Raw genomic sequence first — 22,006 nt, 5'->3', positions numbered from 1 at the left:
CTTTCTAGGAAAGCTCCTGGAGACTCATTCTTAACTTAAGTCACCATACTAATTTTAGATATATTTATGGGTCTCCTTGCAGCTGCACGGAGGCCTCCCAGTAGAGCCTGGCAATAGAAACATAAGCTCTCCTTACCTTCATCAGAGTTTGGATCCAAGTCAGGGGGTTCCCTTGGACAGTAGTCCTCTATTCGGCGGGGATCGAGGTCCCTGCCAAGTCTCTCACTTATCACCTTATGGGTTTCTCACATGGTGCAATCTTGCTCTTCCCCATTAAAGAGAGCCATAAGGAGCTGTTGAATATCCACCCAGGTAGGCTGATGAGTAAGAAAGACCGTCTCCAAGAGGCTAAATAAATCCTGAGGGTGGACAGAAAAGGATTTGTGCTGAGTCTTCCAGTTATAAATGTCAGAAGAGGAGAAAAGGATATAGCTTAGGTGGGGCTGCCCTCTCCCGTCTGGTAGAGCAACCTCATGAAGAGGGAGCATTGGCGCGGACAGTATTGGTGAGGTAAAGAGAAGCAGAGGGGGATAGAGGAAAGGGAAAGGGTCAGGGAAGTCTCTCTGCTTGGTGGACCCCGACTGTGTATGAGGTGGACTGGTAAAGGCATTTCGGGACTGAGAGTCAGATTTAGAGGACAAATAAGGGGTTGGGGGGAGATTCCACATCCTCCATATCCGATGGAGGTAGAACGGTCTTCTTCCCTGGTTCCCCCTCATCTGTCTGTTCTGGTTTTGGTGCTCTGACCTGCCTTAGAGGGAGAGAGATGGTTTCTTTAGCAGGGGGAAGGTGGGACTTGAGCCATGATGGCAGCTCTTCTATCAGATATTGCCAAGCCACAATGTACGGTATTTTGTCTCGATGTAGATCAAAGACCTCACTCAGGGTAGAATAGATCTGAGTCAAGGCAAACATTCCTTCCGGCGGCCACCCTGTGGAGAAAGTGGGCCACTCTAATTGGCAGAGTGTTTTTAGTTTTCCCGGATAAACCTTGTCACCTGACTGAGTGGCTTTACCTTGAAAATCCTTGAAATGTTCAAGAACAAGACCTAGGGGTGTCACAGGCCCCTTACTCCCTGTTTGTCCCATTTCTCCAAATACAACAAACAGCACAACATACAACCAAAAAACAAGGCAAAGACAGCCGCAAACCCAGCAATCCCCATCCAGAGCCTGCTGCTGGTGGGGGATTTCTTGGTCCCCTACAAACACAACAAACCACACAACAGACAACAAAAGAACCAGGCAAAGACAACAGCAGGCCCAACGATTCTTACCCAGAACCTGCCACTGGTGGGGGCTTTCTTTATCCCCCAACCGTCTAGGGTGGCTCGAAGCTCCCAACCACCCAGGGAGAATCAAACCCCCTGTCCGCCCAGGGGGACTCGAACCCCCTGTCGATCTACCAGCAGAGGGATGGGGCGTCCCCACATCCACTCCAGCCCTGGTGAGCATGGCCACGTCCAGCTTCTCCCTGGTGGGCTATACCCTGGAGCTCTGGAACCAGACAGACAGATAAGATCCCAACACCCAAGATCCCAATACCTCCGAAGGCTTTTCCCAAAAATTCTGATGTTGGCTCAGTTCTCATTGTTTAATCCCGGATGAGCCCCCAATGTTAGGGTCTGTGATCAAAGGAACGAGACTGATACAAAGCGAAGGTCAAGCAAAGCTTTATTTCACACCAAGCATCAAAAACCAAACTAACTGGTAAGGGCGATCTCTTACGAAAAGGTGACGACGATGACCCCAGCAAGGCCGCTCCCAACGTGGCCACTCTGGACGAGGCCATTCCCTGACGGGGCTGCTCCAGACAAGGCCTCTCCCCAGATAATGCTGCTCCTGACTAGGCCGCTCACCAAGGAGGCCTCATGTCGAGGAAGCTGCTCCCGGAATGAAGCTGCTCCCCAGAATGACACTGCTCCTGCAAGGCCGTTCGGCAAGACTGTGGCTCGGGGCAGTGGGGCTGCTGGCAGCTCTGACAGCTCTTGACAGCTCTGATGGCTCTGACAGCTCTGAGGGCTCTGGTGGCTCTGGCGGCTCTGACAGCTCTGACAGCTCTCCTACTCCTCCCACAGCTCAGCCTCCCAAACTAACCTTTATAGGGGTGGTTGAGCCCCGCCCAAACACAGGTGGCCAATGGAATTTAAACTCACCTCAGTAAATATATGAGTGCCCCACTGATTGGATGTCTTCACCTGGCCTGATCCACCCTTGTATCTAGGCTTTGCAAGTAAGTTCCTCTGGGAGGGGCAGGGTCAATCTAAGTCCACTGCATAGGGTCAATCTAAGTTTACTGCAACAAAATGGCTCCCTCCGGCCAACCAGGCCCTTACAGCCCCATGGCCCTTGCCTCTGGAGTCCTAAAGCAGTACTTCCCATGGGCCCTCACAGTGCTATGTATGACAGTACATCCACAGCAGTAGTATGACGGCCAAGGTTGTGGGGACTGGGGAGGGCCCAGCCCAACCTGGTCACATGCAGGACAGAAACTACATTACCCAACAGGCTGTGCCATGTGTGTGGCAGCCATCAGTCCTCCCCTAACAACACAGGAGGGAGGCGTCCCCCTACCCTGCCTCCGAGGAAGTGAGTGCAGACATTCCCATGATGTCATAGAGGCTGGGGGGTGGTCTGTGCCTGTTTGCTGAGGGTGGGGGGAGAAGGGAAGGAGAGCAGAACCCCACCCCATCCCCTCCCTTTTGCGTGAGCTGTGCCAGCCTAGCCCCTTGCTTCCCCAGACCCACACTGGTCTCCAGCCCTCCAGCACCTGTGGCCATGGGGGCCTTTTCCAGAAGGCCTACTGAGGCTGGGAGTGCGGTGGGCCGCGGTCACCCCCCACCTGCGACCTGGCAGGGTGGGAGCAGACAACTCCCAGGGCCCCAGCGGCCCCTTCCAATTTGCGTGGTGGGCTGGGGGCAGGCGAGTGGGTGCAGGCTATGGGGATACTTGGGTCGGTGGGACCCTCTCGCCCTCCCGGTTCCAGAGGCCCAATATAAAGGGTCCTGGAGCTCCTCGCCCTCCCCTGTGCCCACCTGAGTTTGGGCTCCTGGAGGGGAGTGGTGGTTGGCCCAAGGCCCTCAGCCGAGACCAGGAGCTTGTCCCGTTCCGGAACCGTGGGGCCCGGAGTGAGGTTTTCCTGTCAGGAGAGCCAGCATGGACATGCACTTGGATGTGGTGCTAGCTGGGTCATTTCCGCGAACACGCAACCACTGGGTGTCTGACGGCTCCGTGCAACCCACTTCGTGTCTCTGACGGCCCCATGAGACCCGCTTGGTGTCTGACGGCTCCGTGCGACCCGCTCCGTGTCTCTGACAGCTCTGTGCGAGTTCACAATTGTTCTGATTCTGTGGAAGACGCCTTTGGCAAGTTGACAGGGTCGTGTGGAATCTAGATGGCTTTAGGTGAGGCAGAGTTTAACAGAATCACTTCTTCCATCTGTTAGCACAGGACATCCTTTCACTGATTTGTAAGCTGTTGGTTTTCACAGATGCCCGAGGCAGGCTGAGAAAATTCCCATCTAACCCTCGTTTGCTGCGAGATTTTATCACAGGCTGGGTTTAAGTCTGTGAAATGCTTCCACCAGTCTTCGGTGGCTTTCATATTCCTGGTAATACAGTCTGCGTTAGACTCCGTTATTAGGTCATTCTGGCATACCTGATAAACCACACCAGGGTATGACTTATTGGGGCTTATATATGTGCACGGGAGGGTTCAATTTGCTAAAATTTTGTTAAATTTTTTGACTCCATTCATTAACATACAGTGTTGTATTAGTTTCAGGTATTCAATGTTGTGATTCCACAACTGCACACATTACCAAGTGTTCAATTTGACATGTGCACTCCTTAATCCCCCAACCCCTCTCCCCTCTGGTAACCATCAGTTTATTCTCTATTGTTAAGAGTTTGTTTCTTGGTTTCTATTTTTTTCCCCCTTTTGCTTGTTTCTTAAATTCCTCATAAAAGGGGAGCCTGGGTGGCTTAATCAGTTAGGTATGCCTTCTGCTCAGGTCATGATCCCAGGTCCTGGGATCCAGCCCTGCATCAGGCTCCTCGCTCAACAGGGAGTCTGCTGCTTCCTCTCCTTCTGCCCCCTCCTCAGCTTGTGCTCTTTCTCTGGAGTTCTCTCTCAAATAATCTTTAAAAAAAAAATTCCTCATTATGAAATCATGTTGTAGGTCTTTTTCAGACTGATTTATGATGCCTAGCATTACACTTTGTCTCTATCCATGTCATTGCTTTCTTTCTTTCTTTCTTTTTGATGGCTCAATAGTATTCCATTGTATGTACCTATACCATATTTCCTTATCCATTTTTCAACCCGTGGACAGTTGAGCTGCTTCCATATCTTTTCTATGTTAAGTAATGCTGCTATAAACATTGGGGTTCATGTATCCCTTTGAACTAGTGTTTTTGTATCCTTTTGGTAAATATCCACTAGTACGATTGCTAGATGGTAAGGTAGTTCTATTTTTATATTTATTTTTTTAGGGTAGTTCTATTTTTAACTTTTTGAGGAACCTCCATACTATTCTCCACAGTGGCTGCAACAGTTTGTATTCCCACCAAAGGTGCCCAAGAACTCCTTTCCTTATCCTCTCCAGCACTTGTGTTGTTGCTTGTGTTGTTTGTTGTTTAGCCATTCTGACAGGGGTGAGGTCATATCTCATTGTAGTTTTGATTTGCTTTTCCCTGATAAGTGATGATAAGCAGCCTTTCATGTCTTTCTTTTTTTTTTTTTTTTTTTTTTGACAGAGAGAGATCACAAGTAGGCACAGAGGCAGGCAGAGAGAGAGAGAAGTGGAAGCAGGCTCCCCGCTGAGCAGAGAGCCCGATGCGGGACTCGATCCCAGGACCCCGGGATCATGACCCGAGCCGAAGGCAGCGGCTTAACCCACCGAGCCACCCAGGCGCCCCCTTTCATGTCTTTCTTGAAAATTTTTATGTCTCCTTTACTTGAAGGAGATTTGTATGTCTCCTTTACTCCTTTTATTGAAGATTTTGTATGTCTATTCAGGTCTTCTGCCCATCTTTTAATTGGACTGTTTTCTTGGTGTTGGATTTGATAAGTTTGTTTTATATATATTGGATACTAACCCTTTATCGGATGTCATTTGCAGGTATCTTCTCCCATTCTGTCAGTAGCCTTTTAGTTTTGTTGTTTCTTTTGCTCTGCAGAAGCTTTTTATGTAGTCCCAGCTGTTTATTTTTGCATTTGTTTTCCTTGTCTTAAGGGACCTACATTTAAAAAAAAAAAAAAGTTGCTTTCTCTTTATTCTTTGTGTATTAGTATTAGGGTGGGTTTTTTTTTTTTTTTAAAGATTTTATTTATTTGTCAGAGAGAGATCACAAGTAGGCAGAGAGGCAGACAGAGGGAGAAGGGGAAGCAGGCTCCCCACTGAGCAGAGAGCCCAAAGTGGTACTTGATCCCAGGACCCTGAGATCATGACCTAAGCTGAAGGCAGAGGCTTAACCCTCTGAGCCAACCAGGCATCCTGGGTGGTTGTGTTAGTATTTTATTTTAGAGAGCGAGCACTTGAAAGTTGGGGGAGAGAGGGAAAGACTCCTCAAGCATACTCCCTACTGAGCATGGAGCCTGATGTGGGGCTTGATCCCTGGACCCTGAGACCATGACCTGGAGCTGAAATCAAGATGGCTGCCCAGCCGACTGAGCCACTCAGGTGTCCCTAACAATTTTTTTTTTTTTTAAGTAGACTTCACACTCAGCATGGAGCTCAGTGTGGGGCTTGAACTCATAACCCTGAGATCAAGACCTGGGCTGAGATCAAGAGCTCGACACTCAACTGAGAGAATCACCCACATACCCCACATATTAGTGGTTTTTGATATGTGGTTACCATTAGGTTTGTATGTAACATCTTCTGCATATAACAGTCTATATTATTAAGTTGGTGGTCATTTAAGTTTGAAGCCATTCTTTACACCCCCACCCCACGTACACATTTTAGGTGTATGTTGTCATATTTACTAGTTTTGTGTTTCCTACCCTCAATACTGTCAGTTTTGGTCTTTCCTTTCCAAAGAGTCCACTTTAATATTTCTTGCATAACTGGTTTAGTGGTCATGAACTTCTTTAGTTTTTGTCTGGGAAACTATCTCTCCTATTATGAATGATAGTCCTGCTGGGTAGAGTATTCTTGGCTGTAGATTTTTCCCATTCAGCACTTTGAATATATCCTACACACTCCCTTCTGATTTGGAAAGATACTGCTGAAAAATCCCAACAGACTTAAGCAGTTGCATTAACTGTCTTTTTTTGCCTTGCCACTTTTAAAGTTTTTTGTTGTTGTTGTTGTTGTTTTTTAACCACTATATTTTGCCTTTTTAATTACAATATGCCTTGGTATGGATCTGCTTTTGCAGATTTTGTTAGGGGTTCTTTGTGCTTCTTGGATGTAGATATGTTTGTTTCCTCAGTTTAGGGAATTTTTTTTAAGATTTTATTTATTTGAGAGATGACAAATGGGGAAGAGATGGAGAAGCAGGCTCCCCACTGACCAGGGAGCCTGATGCGAGCCAAAGGCAAACACTTAACCAACTGAGCCACCCAGGCACCCCAGATGAGGGAATTTCCAGCTATTATCTCTTCCAATAAGTTTTCTCTCTTCTCCTCTTTCCTCTCCTATAATGAGAACGTTAGCACATTTGATGGAGTTACTGAGTCTGTTCTTGTTTTGCATAATTTTTTCTTTTGTCCATCTTTATTACTTTCCATTACTTTTCTAGGTCATTCATTCATTCTGCTTTTTCTAGCCTGCTGTTCATTGCATCAGGTGTTTCTAATTGCATTTATTGCACTCTTCATCTGATTGTTGTTTTTGTCACCATGCTAAGGGTCTCAGTGATTATCTTCCTCTCTTTTTGGCCCTTCATGCCTTCCAAGCTAATTGCTACAGGTATTTTTTTTCCTGTGCATTCCCTCTGTGGAAGTGTCTTGATTATCTCCATCAGCATGATTCCCCACATCAGCCATGATCCTGTTCTCTTTTAAACCATATCACCACACTTCATACCTTCTTTGATGTGGCCTCTTCTCTTTTGTTGTGGAGTTTGTTCTGCCAGTCTTCAGGTTGATTTCTGGGGTATTTAGGATGATCATATTTAGTTGTATTTGTGGGATGAGGCAATCTTACAGTCCCCCTACTCTGCCGCCATCACTCCACCTCCAAAAACTTTTCGTCATGGTTTTGCTGTATCTTATGTTCATGTGGGCATTGCTCTGTAATTTGTTTCACTATCATCCACATTTAGTGTCATGTAGTATTGTGTCCACTTAATTAGTTGGGAAGTGTTTAAACTTTGTTTTGTAAGACTTTGTATGCAGTTGGTACTGTTTTAGCTTTAAATATTGTAGGGAAAGTTCCTACATGTTTCAGGGACAAGCCTAAGCTGAGAGTCACAGAGAAAACAGGAAGATAAGCCCTACAACCATAAGGAACTGAAACAGTCCAACAACTTAAATGAGCAGAAAACAGAATCTGTCTTAGAGACTCCAGAAAAGAATACATCCCTGTGAACACCCTGATTTTAACTTATTGAGACCTGTCCTGTGTAGGACTTCTGACCTACAGTACTATAACAGAAAATGTTTAAGCCACAGGTTTGTGGTAATTTGTTAGGATAGCACTAGAAAGCTAATACATCAGCATTATTCTGTGAGCATTTACTGACTAATCCAAGACTATTTCCTAGGCTCATGTTCTTTCTTGCACCAACATGGAAACAGCCTCTAAGGAGTTCTGGTTCTTTTTACTGAAAACCTGTACCAGTAACTGGGTAAGCTCACATCTACCGGAACGCCACTGCTTTCTAGGCTCTTTCAGAAGAGTTAGGGGATATGTAAACACATAAGTATTTCTACATACACTGAAAATCTTTAAGTACATTTAAATCCACAAAGATTTCACAAGTTTGGATAAGAACACATAAGACACCAGCATACTCAGATTAGGCTTTAATTTATAAGCAAAGATATAGTACCATAAGAAAAAGAGAATGTAATACCAAATGTGCAGCTGCTAACAAATAAAGAAATTGAAATTTATGAAAATTAATAAATTCTGCCCTAGGAAAGAGACTGTTAAGAACTGAAAAATTTGGGACGCCTGAGTGGCTCAGTGGGTTGGGCCTCTGCCTTCAGATCAGGTCATGATCTCAGGGTCCTGGGATCGAGTCCCGCATCGGGCTCTCTGCTCGGAAGCAGGGAGCCTGCTTTCCCCTCTGTCTCTCTGCCTGCCTCTCTGCCTACTTGTCGTCCCTCTCTCTCTCTGTCAAATTAAAAAAAAAAAAAATCAAAAAAAAAAAAAAAAAGAACTGAAAAATTTCGGGGGGGAGGGGGGTTGGGAAAAGGTGGTGGGGCTATGGACATTGGGGAGGGTATGTACTATGGTGAGTGCTGTGAAGTGTGTAAACCTGGCAATTCACAGACCTGTATCCCTGGGGATAAAAATATATGTTTACAAAAAATAAAAAATTTTTAAAAAACTGAAAAATTTTTAAAAAGGAAAAAAAAAAGGGAAAGAAACTCAAAGGCATAGACTGGGAGAAAACACTGGTAAACCATATAGCAAATAAGGAACCTCTATGTATATAATATTAAATCACAAAACAATAAGAAACTGACCAATTTTTCTAAAAGGAAGCAAAAAACATGAAAAGATAATTCACTACAGATGTATGGTGGCAGGTTAAGCAGAGACAGATGCTCAACACTGAGTCATTAGAGAGGTCACAGCCACAAACTTACTAGAATGGCTGGAGTGAATGGCCCATGTCTTACATACAAGGATCAGCAATGATGTGAAGAAACTGGAAATCTAACACTCTGGAAGGAAATATGAAATGGCATAACCATCTAGAACACAAGTTGGCAAGTTCTCATAAAGTTAAATATTTAGATCAATTTCCTGCATGACAATGTGTGAAGAGCTTTGCAGGCCTGCTTCCCATCGAAACTGGGGGAAATGATAAAAACACAACTTAAGAGTCTCTGGAAATGGTCCTAGGGCATATAGCAAATGAGGAAGCACTTCCTCAAGAACATCTAATATTCAGTAAGAACAGCAAGAGCCAGTCACATTGAACTAAGCCCATTCCCTCTCTCCCCACTCCAATGATAGAGGCGGCCACTCCATCCAGACTAGTACAGCCAAGAACACAGGGCTCCCTCTCCCTGGAGCTTCCAGGCAGAGAATTCTCTTCTCAGAAGGCAGTATGTGAGGATATTTGGATGAACAATGTTCAGCTGCTGGCTCCCTCATAAGGGCTACTTCCAGAGCTGCTCTCTGTTTTGTTAGGTTGACAAGGAGACTGTGTGTGTACTGCACTCCTAAAGTCTCTCTCCAGTTTGAACATTCTGGGGCTCAACAAGGTTAAGCCTTTGGCTGAAGACTTTCTTCCCATTTACTGTATACATTAGACTTATCTGGACTGTAAAGTTTCTCTTGCTGAATCAGAGCTGACCTCTGGTTAAAGGCTTATCCATATGAGCTGTATTCAAGACTTTTCTCCACCATGAACTTTCTGGTGTTGGAGGAGGTTGAAACGCTGGCTAAATGATTTCCCACAATTGCTGCACTCATAAGGCATTTCTCCAGTGTGAATCCTCCGATGTTTAACAAGGCTGGAGCTGTGGCGAAAAAATTTCCCACATTCCCTGCACTCATAAGGTCTTGCTCCAGTGTGAACCCTCTGATGTTTAACAAGGCTAGAATTCTCGCTGAAGAATCTTCCACATTCGTTGCACTTAAAAGGCTTTTCTCCAGTGTGAACTTTCCGATGTTGCATGAGGCTAGAGCTTTGGCTAAAAAACTTCCCACATTCACTGCACTCATAAGGCCTTTCTCCAGTGTGAACTCTCCAGTGATTAATAAGGCTTGACTTGTGGCTATAGAATTTCCCACATTCACTGCACTTATAAGGTCTTTCTCCAGTGTGAACTCTCTGATGTTTCATGAGGCTTGAGTTAAAGCTAAAAAATTTCCCACATTCACTGCACTCATAAGGCCTCACTCCAGTGTGAATCCTATGATGCTGAACAAGTGTGGAATTATGCCTGAAGGCTTTCCCACATTCACTGCATGTAAAAGGCTTTTCTCCAGTGTGAACCCTCTGGTGTTGAATGAGGTCAGCATTGCGGCTAAAGGATTTCCCACATTCACTACACCCATAAGGCCTTTCTCCAGTGTGAACTATTTGATGTATAAAAAGGTTTGATTTATGGCTAAATAATTTCCCACATTCGCTGCATTCATAAGGCTTTTCTCCAGTGTGTAGTCTCTGGTGCTGAACAAGTAAGTATTTCTGACCAAAGGCTTTCCCACATTCGCTGCATTTGTAATGCCTTTTCCCAGGGTGAAAGGCCTCCCCACTTTTGGTGCTCCCTTGTGGCTCCCCTCCACCACGGGTCACCTGATGGTTGAGAAAACCAGAACTAACTGGGAAGTCCGTTCCACCCTCCACACTCTCTTCTGTTCTCAGAGGTTTCTCTCCACAGTGCAGCCTCTGGCGTTGAAGTTTTGCTCTGAGCACCCCTTCTATATAAACACTCTGCTCCCGCGGGGCTTCCTCAGCTTCCCCTCTATGGTGCCAACCTGAAAGCAAAGAGATGCTGATGAGTGTCTGCAGGCGTCAGTGGGAAGGCGCAGCGTGCTTACAGATGTCTCACACACCCAGGGAACAGTCTGTCGTGGTGCTGGCAGAATCAGGCCCGAGGTTCAGAGTGAGGAAGGGCTCGCTGTGCTGCACTGGACCTGGCAAGCTCGTGGGTTGGTGGGAAGCCTCAGGAGCAGCGAGGACACTAGGACAGAGTGCAACTCAGGGAGGAGAGGTTGGGTCTCCAACACACTTCTCTGCAAATGGCCTTCCGCAAGGCTGCTGACGGGAACACAGTGCAGGAGGGTGTGGGCAGGCCCAGAGGACAATCAAATGCAACCAAATAGCTGGTGTTCAGGAACTCTTAAGGATATGTGCACACACCTCATGACACATTCTCTGAAAGCTGTATTACGACCCTGAAAACTGCATATTCTACTGCCTCAACCTCCCCACAAACAGGCCATGAACTGCGACCACATACACTAGCATGATGTGGGCCCCTGCCACAAGTCCTCCTTCCTACCCTCCGCCTTGACTGCGACCTAGCCCCATTCACACGCACCAGGGAAATCCCCTCACTCCTTTTCTTGTGCAGCCCACCCTGCCTCCCCATGAGGGGGATCGGCACAGGTCCTCTCTATATCCCCCCGGCCTGGCTGGGCCCATTCCCTTGGGACTCCCTCCCAGGTGACCCCCCCCTTCTCAGTATGCAGTGACTGTCTCTCCAAGATCTTTGGGTATAATAAATTCTTTTATTCCTGCACCTCTCCTGTCATGGCTGCTCCTATTTTCATAAGAGAATACAAAATGATTTACATAGCAAACAGGATGGTCTGTGATGCCAGTCACTCACAAGTGAGGGAAGATTTAGTAAATGCCCCTTAACTGCTTGGCTTACTAACCGGCTGTCTACTGTATGGAAAGGCTGGGTGTCATGCTGGCCTTCCTGTGTGCTGCTCTGGGCTGCTCTGTGTGGCCTCTCCCAGGCACCGCCAAGGCTTTCCACCCTAAACCGTGGTGCTCATTCCCCTAAAATACCCTGAGACTTCACTTCTGGCCAGCCCTGACTCAACAGGTGCTGGTGAGGAGAGGGAGTATTCTCCTAGTGCTCCTGTAAGAGACAGACTGGTAGCATTGGGTAAAAACATTATGAAGGCTCCACTGGAATTGAGCGTGAGCGTGGAAGGGTAAGCTCCTTGCGGCCACCAAAGAAACACTGCATATCAGTTGTTGGCTATTAGCTGATCTGTCAGCAGAGGAGGGCTGGGTAGCCCTTAGGATAGAGAACTCCTGTGGACTTGTGGCACCAGGACTGGGAGGTTTCTCGTGTTCCCATTCTAGTCCATGTTGCCCCTCATTCCTAAGCAGGGATGTGGCATCTCAGTCAGGAAGTCTGCCATGGCACCCTGAGAGGGTCGGTGCTGCTGGTGACCCCTACACTGTGTGTGTCACTGCTGGGGCTCTCTGCCTCCCAAGCCCACGGGCATCAATGGGTCCCATCCCTGGAGATAAATGGCTCAAGTTCTTATGGCCCAGGATCCCAGCATTTCATTCTAGCACCTCTCAATAACCAGAGGAAGTTAGCCAATAATTCAAGAAAGGTAAATGCCTTCAAAACCCTTCTGGGTTCTGCTTCATGCCACTGCCTATCAACTTGCCAACTCTGCTCCCAAGGTCCGAGACCGATCCCAAAAGAACATCCGGCCACCACAGCTCTTCTCAACAGTCCAATCCAGCTGAGGTTACCCTAAGAAATGGGCCACAGGAAGGAAGCACCCCATGTCTTTCCAGACCCAGCAGGTCAAGAACACAGATCACAAGGAATTAGAAACTGAAACAAGTGACTTCAGAAGACTGGAAATCCAAACTACTTTGAAAGATCTCATGCAAAGAGATGGGGGAAAGGCACTCCCTGGTTACCAGGAGCACTTAGTACAGCCCTGCAGCTCCTGCTCACAGGCGGCCACAGAGACGAGGCAGCTGCCGGTGTTACTGAAGAGCCTAAGATACATACTTTACCTAAAGATCCTCTGGCCTGACAAGTTTGAATCTCACATGGCATTTTGGGCTGAAGTCACCCAAGGAGGATAGAGGACATCCCAAAGGCCAGGACAGGGATGACAGAGACCACAACTCTTGATGCGATTAGAAAAGACTCAGGTGAGGAATCTGAAAGTTCTACCAGACCTCAGGGTTCAGAAGCCCTGCCTTTACCGACTGGGATTTTCACGGCCTGGAGACAGGCAACAGAACCATAAGGAAGCCCTCATGCTCCTCCGCAGAAACGAGGACAGTTCGGTGGGTCTGTCGGTACTCCGAACAAATCCCGAGTGTGTTTTCAATCCAGGGGAGGCCCCTTTGTCAGAGTCTAGGAGTTGTTCTTGCAGGTGCCCTTCCCAACAGAGGGCGGCGCTGCTTAACCTCACCAAAAGTCTCACACCACACAGGACGGAACTGGTTTCCTGACGGGCCATGAGGGCTTCCCCTGACACAGTCTGGCTCACCACATGGGCCTCCCAGTGTGCAAGTCCCCCCCCCCCCCCCAACTTATGCTACTTAGTCTGCTCCTTCTTTCCCAACTTGCTGACAACCCTACTGCCTCTGGGGGACTCACGGACAACTGAGACCCCAAGAAATAACTACTAGGCAAGCCATCCCAAATTACAACAGCTACAGGAACTATTAGAGGAGCCTCACCCTTTATTACCCACAGGTCTGGTAGCTCAGAGAGCCACTACTCTGGAACCACCCAAGGATGCTTCCAGCTCCAAAATCCGCAACTGCCAAGGCCAAGTTGGTGAGGGTCCAGCTAGTCCTCAGGCCCCATCATACCACCCAAGGGCAATCACCCACATACAACTCAACTAATTCCCTGGAACTCTTAGACATTTCCTAACTTTATGGGCTACAAGAGCCCAAGTCACCAACATTCCAAGCAACCCATTCACACTTAAAGGAGGTGCCCCTCTCAATTACTGGGTAATGCCAGTAAAACCACTCGTGCTAAAGAAACTGCACTCAGTGTCAACATTGCAACGGTCCTTCTTAATTGGATGCCTGTCACCGGAACCCCTAACGCTTTGTGTTTTCCTGCTATAGACAGAGGTGCCACAAACAAAGCTGGAATGAGCCAAGGTCCCTGGTGCTACCAGTCAGAATTACCAAATGGAAACCTCTGGGGCTGCCCCTGCTGCTGAAGGTAGGAAACACACCACAGTATTACCTGAAACAAGGGACTGCTGGCCTTCAGAGTGCTGTTCAAGATCTACTAAATGAAGGGGTGATGATTCTCATTTCTTTCAGTGATCCTATCTGACCAGTTTTCAAGGTTTCTACCAACAGTGCCACTTAACTGTTGATTATCAAAACCCCAAAGCTTAAGCTCTCCCCATCAAGGCTCTAATACCTAACATAACTGAATTAACTGAAGATATCCAAAGGGTGCCCAGTGACAACTTTGCTGTGGCAGATCTGGGCAACATATTTTATTCAGTGCCTACCACCAGTCACAGCCCCTGTTCACCTCTACCTTTCAAGGAACCTAACATACATTTACTGAGTTGTCCATGAGTAATTTTTTAAGATTTTATTTATTTATTTGACAGAGAGAGATCACAAGTAGCCAGAGAGGCAGGCAGAAGAGAGCAACAGGCTCCCTGCTGAGCAGAGACACCCCCCCACTGCGATGCAGGGCTCAATCCCAGGACCCTGAGATCATGACCTGAGCCAAAGGCAGAGACTTAACCCACTGAGACACCCAGGTGCCCCTATCCATGAGTAATTTAAACAGCCCAATTACTGCCCACAATCGGTACTGTTAGGACCCAGACAGGGTTCCCCCAAAGCACCTTATCTGCTTACACCACCTGCCTTTGTTCCCAACGTACTCACGCAAAATGGCTGCAAATTATAATCAAGTCACCCCCATGGACTTCTTGCTTGTGCCCCCGAGCCAGCTGCACTTGACAGTTCCCCATGTTAGGTCCCTTGCCCTCTTCATGCTAACTATCTCATGGGCACATTATGCTGTAAATAACAGCACCTGAGGGGCACCTGGGTGGCTTAGTCCATTAAGCATCCAACTTCTGGTTTCGGCTCAGGTCATGATCGTGGAGTAATGGAATCGAGCCTGGTGTCAGGCTCAGCGCAGAGTCTGCCTAAGATTGTCTCCCTTCCCGCCACTCGCGCACTCTCTTTCCAACAAATCAGTAAATCAGTAACAGCACGTCTGGGTTCTACTGCGGCCCAAACTCATGGGTATAGCGCTTTATATACTCTCCCCTGCTGACACCCAGTGAGTGTGAGCACCAGCGAGCAGCGGGTACCCTGAGGGGCCCCACGGTTCTTTATCTGCCAGGTTCTTCCCCTTGGCTATCACACCAGGCGAAACAGGCAATTTTTATTCCCATCTTATCAGGACCCACCATACCACAGAACACCAGGGCTGACCCCAGTAGAGCAGGCTTTGTGTCCGACGACTTCACATCATGACTGCCAACCAGCACCTCTTGGCAGCCCGCTCAAGACCATGGACAAAGGCTGCTAAATATTGTCCCTTATGCAACAAGCACGCAAATCTCTAAGCCCAAATGGCATGGGTAACAGACTGGCTTAACTGTTTACTAGCCATGAAAGGAGTGTTGGAGCTATTCGGGGTACCTCCTGCTGTATATAAATGAGTAATTCCAGACAGAAGCAAAGCTATGAAAATTAGGCCAAGAAGTAAAAAATCTTTCATAATATACCAAAATCTTCCAGTAGATTCCCTTAAACCAAGAGGTACATGAGCTGTTCCCTTGGCTTTCTCCCTACTAAGCGCAGGCCTGCCCATGGCCTGGGTTTCAAATCCTCATCATAGGCCTACTAGCACTCCTCTCAGTTGTCACCTATGTCAAAGTTTGCCTTTGATGGGTAGACCTAGCTATTCCAGTCACCTTTAACGTCCCTACAACCCAGGTGGCAAGCAGTAGCCATCACCGTTAGTACCGGTAATGATGTTGAGACATCACAGCGTTCGTTGTATTGTAACCTTTTAAATTTCGTATTTTCCTGTTGCCTCAACATCCCCACAAACAGGCTGTGAGCACCTTAACCAGGCTGTGACCAGCTTAACCAAGTGATAAGGCTGGTTCCTGTCACAGTCCCCCTTCTTGCCCCCTCCTGTGACCTAGGGACACTCAAATGTTCCAAATGAAATCCACTCACACCAAATCTTGTGTATCCCCAACCCCAGACCCCCAGGAAAGGCACATGCTCATAGGTCCTCACTCACTCTCCGCTTCCCCCTGCCTTCCTGAGCCCACTCCCTGGGTGCTCCCTCCCCTGGGAACCACTCCCCACACTCACCCCCAGCATGTCATGACTGTCTCTCTAGACCTGCTGAGCAGAATAAGCTTTGTTTCTCCTGAGCTGCTCCTGTGTCTCCGCTTGTGGCCGTGCCTGACTGACCATCTCACAAAGAATACAAAGGAAGGCCACTGTTGGGAAGCATTGCAGAGGGAGCAGTAGGAAGGCTAGAGATGTGGGGGACAGCCCTGGGTCAGAAATCAGAGTAGACATAGTAAGTGTGCAACTGAGAAAAGACGGAAATTAGCCATGGACCGTGCCTTGGCACCAAATCATCAAGGCCCAGCAGAAGGGTTCCTGGTGTGTCCTGAGCCCAACCCCAGGTTCACACCTGCCCAGCTCCACCCTCCAAGTACCTCTCGGCGTGGCTGCAGTCAGGACTGCACAGGGAGGCACAAAGGGTTCTCTCCACCACTCCAACTGGGTGATTGCATGAGCGCTGGAAGATGCAAGTCCTGGGGAAGAGAGAACACAGGCAGGTAAAAGTGACCACCCCATGGCAGCCCACAGGAAAGAAAACTAAATATTACAGGAGAAAGTGGAGGAGACTCTTGCGAGAACAACACAGGGAGGCAGTTGCCAAGTCGGCGCCTCAACTGCTGGGACAGGCACTGCCCGTATGTTAGCCAGAGGAGGAGAGCAGAGCCTAGGGCATGGAGCTGCTGGGGATCTTTACGGCATCCCCAGGCCACAGGGAGGCCAATAGGCTGTAATCTGTTAGGCTGATGGCAAGACTCCTAATCCCCAAATCCAAATTCAGCTTTGGGGCAGCAAGTACTGAGGCTGCTCAAGAGAGAAGGGGTGGTGCACGCAGCCCAGGCTATCACAGCACCTACTCCCGTGCACAGGGCAGGAAGAAATGCCCATGGTCCGGCCCTGGGAAGGCGAGACCTGCCCCTGAGGGAAAGGGGAAGAGCAGAGCCCAGCCCAGGACACTGCAATGGTTGTAAGGACCTTACCCAGAGAGGCCATCAGTGCAAAGTTCTCCAGCATCACATCACGGTACAGGAGTCTCTGGGCTTCATCAAGGAGCCCCCACTCCTCCCAAGAGAAGTGGACAGCCACATCCTCAAAGGTCATGTGATCCTGTCAAGACAGGAAAGTTGAGCTGATGTGTGGCTTCCTTTCCCAGGACTCTAGGCACCCTCACAAGCGTCCACCCTCCTCCAGAGGTCCCCACCTTAGAGGAGATATCAAGCCCTGGGGCAACTGATGGCTGCTTGCTCCCCACTGTCCCAAGAGGCCCTCAGCAACAGCAGGTGCACAGGTAAATGCCATCTGAGCTCTGGGCCTGCCAGACAACTGACCTGCGGTCTCCTAGACTGTGCTGTCCAAACACATCTAACTTTGGGCCACTGTTCTCCCTTTAGCTCCCAGTACAAGAGCCTGGAGCCATCAGTTTACACTCCCACCCAACATGCACATTGCTGTACCACACCTCCCTTCACTGCCACCAGCATTCCCAACCCACATCCTGCATCTCCCTGGCCTCACCACATGCTAGTGTGGCACATGCCATCCAGAGGGTGCCTGGAAAATGTAATCAGAATCCCATTCTGTCCCGGAATTCCAATGACCCTGACTGCCAGAGGCAACCCCTCAGCCTGCTTTCAAGGCTTTCCTGCCAGGCCCATATCCTTGCTTCATCCTCAGCCACCAGGAACTACACAGAGATCTCAGACACCCTTGGACCTCTTCCACTTCTGTGTTGCAAAGGTGTCCCCTCACCTGTCAGTTTCCTCTGATGCTTATTCGAAGCCCAAGCCCACTTGTCTCTCCAGGGAGGCCTACAATTGTCCCAAAGGATCCCATTTTTCTCTTGAGCTAATCCCCTGGTCCCAGCAAGAGTCAGAACAAGAGCCTGGGAATCCCAGAGCTGAATGAATAAGCAGTGGCACCAGCCTCACTGTCACCCCGCTGCTTTGTCTCTGTATCTATCTCACGTCTGTTGGCCCTGTCAGACCCTCTTCATGCCTACACCCTGACCATAGGGACACTATTCTCCCTCCTGGGTCTTTGTGAAGCCCACTACCCCAATGCAGGTGTCCAGCAAGAGACTCAGTCCTTGGCCCCACACTCTCCTCCTTGTCACCTGAAGATGCTCCACCAAATCTGACCCCTGGCTCTGTCCCGGTCCACACACTATCTGTACTCTGGGTGTTTCCAATATGACCTCTTCACCTCAACTCCACACTCATGTCCAGATGCCCACTCGACACATGCACTGTGTGTCTCTGAAGCATCAGTTCAACACAGCCCCAACCTGACTCCTAATATTCCCATGGAAAATGACTCTTACCACCAACTCTGACATGGTGGTACTTGCCTGCTTCTAGCTACTACGGCCAAACATCTCCAAGTCACTGCTCCTTCCACTTCTCTCTCCCACCCTCCACATCAAAGAGTCTGCTTGCACCTACTGAAAAAACAGACACAGATTCCCCCACATCCCACCTCCACAGCCACGAATGAATAACACTCATTCGGACAACCGCAGCCACCTCCGCCCCCCAGTTTGCTCTCTGCTCTGCAGTGGGAGCAACTCATTAAGTCTGGATCTGTCACTTCCCCCTTCTGCTCCAAACCTTCCCTGGCTCCCACCACTCCAGAAGAGAGGCCTAGCTCCTGGCTTCCATCAGGTCTTATTTCTGTCTCCTACTATTTCCACCAGACATGATGGACCTAAGTTTATATGAGCATTCCCGGCCCAGCCTCACCTCCAGCATTTTCTAACATTCATCACCATGAACGTAAGGTCTTACAAATGTCATGCCACTGGTTGCCAGAAGTGGGAACCAATCCCTGTAATTTCTGGTCTGGACTCAGGCCCCTGACCTTAGGTGATCATCTTCCAGGGATCAGGGATGGAAGAGTAGGGACAAGGGCAGGCAAAGAGTCACAGAATCCTGCACCCCATACAGGTGGGAACTAAACAGGATGAGGATTTGGGATACCCCCTACTTGCCTCTGCATGGTTTGGAAGCAAATCTGCAGCAACAGGAACCTACAGAAAAGCAAAGCCATGAGAAGCAGGCAACAGTGTTGGGCCACAAAAGCCCACCCAAGCCCATCACATCATCCGGGCTTCCTCCTCAGGGATGCCCATTACGTCCTCAGGGATGCCCATTACCAGCTGTGTAACTTAGGATAAATATTCGACCCCCGAGTGCCTCAGTGTTGTCTTCTATAAAATGGGAATAATAGTGGTGCCCAGCCTGTGGGGCCATTACTGGAACTGAATTCTTTCCTAAGTAGTGACTCTTATTGTCCTCATAATTAACACCTTTGTCAATATTTTCAGTGCAAATAAACGGATAGGTATTGACAATGTGTTTTGCACATGACTTTTAACTAAAGGAATGTGATATTTATATGAAGAAGGCGTTTATTTAAACATTAACTGGTAGGGGCACCTGGGTGGCTCAGTCAGCCTTCAGCTAAGGTCATGATTCTGAGCCCCACATAGGGGCTCCCTGCTCTGATAGATCTATCAGCCCGCCCTCCACTGCCGTCAGGACGGTCCAGTCCGGGTCACAGCTCTCCAGCAGTCCGTTGTATGGGCTTCCTCCACCCTCCTTACCCCATCCCTGTGTTCCCCAAAAAGCCTCTGAAAACTTTGAGCAACAGATGGGTCATTCCTCTGTTCACAACCCTCCGTGGCCATCAGCGCCCTCGGAACGAAGGCCCGGCCGCTCGGGCTGCCTTTCCACCGTTACCACCCCCTCTCAGGTTGTTCCGAGGACACGCGGGAGTCCCCAGCTTTAAGACTCTAGCTCGGGCCCCGTAACCTCCCCACGCCCCATCATACTGACCAACAGAAATGCGGCCGCGGACACGAGCGCCTCACCGTCCCGGACCCGGGGGGCCGCTCCCTCGGGGCTCAGCTTGCGCGGGGCGAGCCCGGTGTCAGCGCCTACCTGAGCCAGGTCCCTCCGCGCGGCCGCTGCCATCAGACTCTGTGGGCGAACACCGGGAGGAGGACCAGCCCGCGCGACCCCGATCCCTCGCCGCTGCCGTACCTCAGACCAGCCTCCTCTCGCGGCTCCCGGCTCCCGCCACCCCCAGCCCCTGGTAGCCTCCCCGAACCTCTGATCAGAGAGAACGGCCCCCAAGTACCCCAAAACGCCCGCCCCTGCGGTCGCGCCAGAAGTCCTGCCCAGCGCGTTCCGCCGTGGGGAACGACCGCTTTCATTGGCTGAGCGCGGGCGGCGCGGGGCGCAGCGACTTTCGGGTAATGTAGTTTTCACAGAGCCCAACGTGACAGAAGGGGGCGAACTGGCAGAGACATGGGGCGGTAGAGACCCGGGTCAAGAGCTGTCCCATACTCTCCTCCAGAGACTGTCCTACATGTAGATGTCCCTGGATTCCGGTTTCCCTGCGGAGCTAGTGCTACTACCGTCTCCTTCTCCTGAAGGACTTTAAGAGGGTCTTGAAAACCACGACAAAGGGCTTCCTTGTACTGAACCAGTTGTACGTTACCAAATTTCCCTTGCAAGGCGATGCCCAGTGTCAGAGACAGCCGTGGTGAAGCAAGGCCTGATGGACTAGAAAAGCAACGCAGTTCTGAACGTAGGCGGGGAGACAGATGTTCATCCCAAGCATTCGCCTTCTTGCCTCACCCCGCACATCTGTGCCCTTCCCCTTTTTAAGGGCCCAACGTGGGTGTTCAAGTAGGACAATGGGCCTCAAAACCATAAGCCAACACGCTCTCAGTCCCAGGTTTTCCTTCTTCATCCCTTTCTATTCTGTGTTCCCACTGCCCTTTCGTCTCCACGTACAAAGCAAACCCTTGCAGGCAGAGCGGACTATAGCTGGACTATTACTGACACCGGGAAGAGTTGGTAAAAGAAATGCCACCACTTTAGCATGTGCTCTCCTAGCACCTCCCTTGCCACTGGATCCATTTCTTTCCTGTCCATCTTCATTTCCCCAAAATCTTCTGTCCCTTTTATCTGTGGGCTGAGCAGTGACTAAATTCATCACTGCCTTGGAATGACTCGTGAGCACCAATGATGATGTAGCATTAACTCCTTCCTGAAATTCCCTGGAAGTACTTGTTAAGTACTAGCGAAATACTCTGGAAAGGAGGTGAGGAGTCAGCATTGGAGTTGAGAACATGACATGACAGTGGCATTAGTTATTTAGTTATTTAGTTCAGGCTTCGACATAGCATGGGTTAGGGTGAAACCTAACCCAAGTGTCCACCTGACGCACAGCAAAGCTGATCCGGGATGTCAGGTATATGATAGAAAAATGGGAACCGAACTCTTGAACTTTGATCTTTATAACTCTGCCCCCTTCTTTGTCTTCCTCAGAGCACTATCAAGGTTTCTACCTGAATCTCTGTCTCCAAATTGCAATTCTAATTGCCCAAGCAAGAGTCCGTACGCTTTACTTGGCAGTGAATTCTTTCTTGGTCAACAAAATATACTCCAAATTTTTCCTCTTCTGGTCTGACAAGTATACATTCTGATTCTATGTATTGTATTTAAGCTAAAATTCACAAATATGTATGTAATACATTTGAGCTGTGAAAATTAGTAACGGGAAACTTCACTAAAATGGAGTCAGGAGGTTTCTGCAAGGGAAGTTCTCACTCCCACCCACTTGTAGTTAATTGCAGACCCAACAGGAAGAGATGGACTTGGTCTTACCTGAGCAGGACCTTGCCTATTGATACTACTCTACTAATCCTCTAAGGGCCTACTTAGCCAGATTGGGTCCATCTCGGTTGAACAGCCATTTTGTTGTTTATGCAGTAAAACTTAAACTAACCCTGCCTTCTCCCTGAGGAATTTACTTAGAACCAAGTCCCAGAAACCAGTGAAATGTGGTCGACCAGTCCCTGATAAGAGAGCCCAAATACAACGGCGGGTCAGGTCAGGTGGAGATAACAGAGTCCGAATGCAGGGTTGAGTCGGGCCAGGTAAACATACAGTCAGTGGAGCATGCATGCCGTCTCCCTAGCTACCACGGAGTGTGGGCCCTGCCTTTTGGGCGCCAAACTAGGGCACCAATTCTGACCAAGGTGATAGGCTAGT

The 22,006-nt window shown here is 48.9% G+C and overlaps 1 protein-coding gene across 1 annotated transcript; it reads right to left on the bottom strand.

The window, feature by feature from the left end:
* Nucleotides 1-7,970: 7,970 nt before the first annotated feature.
* On the bottom strand, nt 7,971-20,088 carry LOC132005135 (zinc finger protein 773-like). Its single transcript, XM_059381966.1, has 5 exons — nt 19,883-20,088; nt 18,931-18,969; nt 16,925-17,051; nt 16,322-16,420; nt 7,971-10,615 (listed from the first exon to the last, which is right to left on the bottom strand). Exons 1-5 carry the CDS (start codon nt 19,913-19,915, stop codon nt 9,519-9,521), a joined length of 1,395 nt encoding a protein of 464 aa, XP_059237949.1. The 5' UTR covers nt 19,916-20,088; the 3' UTR covers nt 7,971-9,518.
* Between the last annotated feature and the right edge of the window lie 1,918 nt (nt 20,089-22,006).

This window comes from Mustela nigripes, chromosome 17 (genome assembly GCF_022355385.1).
Source record: "Mustela nigripes isolate SB6536 chromosome 17, MUSNIG.SB6536, whole genome shotgun sequence".
Lineage (NCBI taxonomy): Eukaryota > Metazoa > Chordata > Mammalia > Carnivora > Mustelidae > Mustela > Mustela nigripes.
Note: the sequence above shows the minus strand (reverse complement) of the source record. Positions and strands in the feature narration are given on the sequence as shown.

Bases quoted from the DNA above. Each gene is read 5' to 3' on its own strand.
- LOC132005135 (XM_059381966.1), bottom strand. From the start codon at position 19,915: ATGGCAGCGGCCGCGCGGAGGGACCTGGCTCAG. The intron at 17,052-18,930 runs GCAAGTAGGGGG...CTGTCTTGACAG, and splicing joins TGCTTCCAAACCATGCAGAG to GATCACATGACCTTTGAGGA. The intron at 10,616-16,321 runs GTACTTGGAGGG...CTTTGCTTTCAG, and splicing joins GACTGCAGCCACGCCGAGAG to GTTGGCACCATAGAGGGGAA.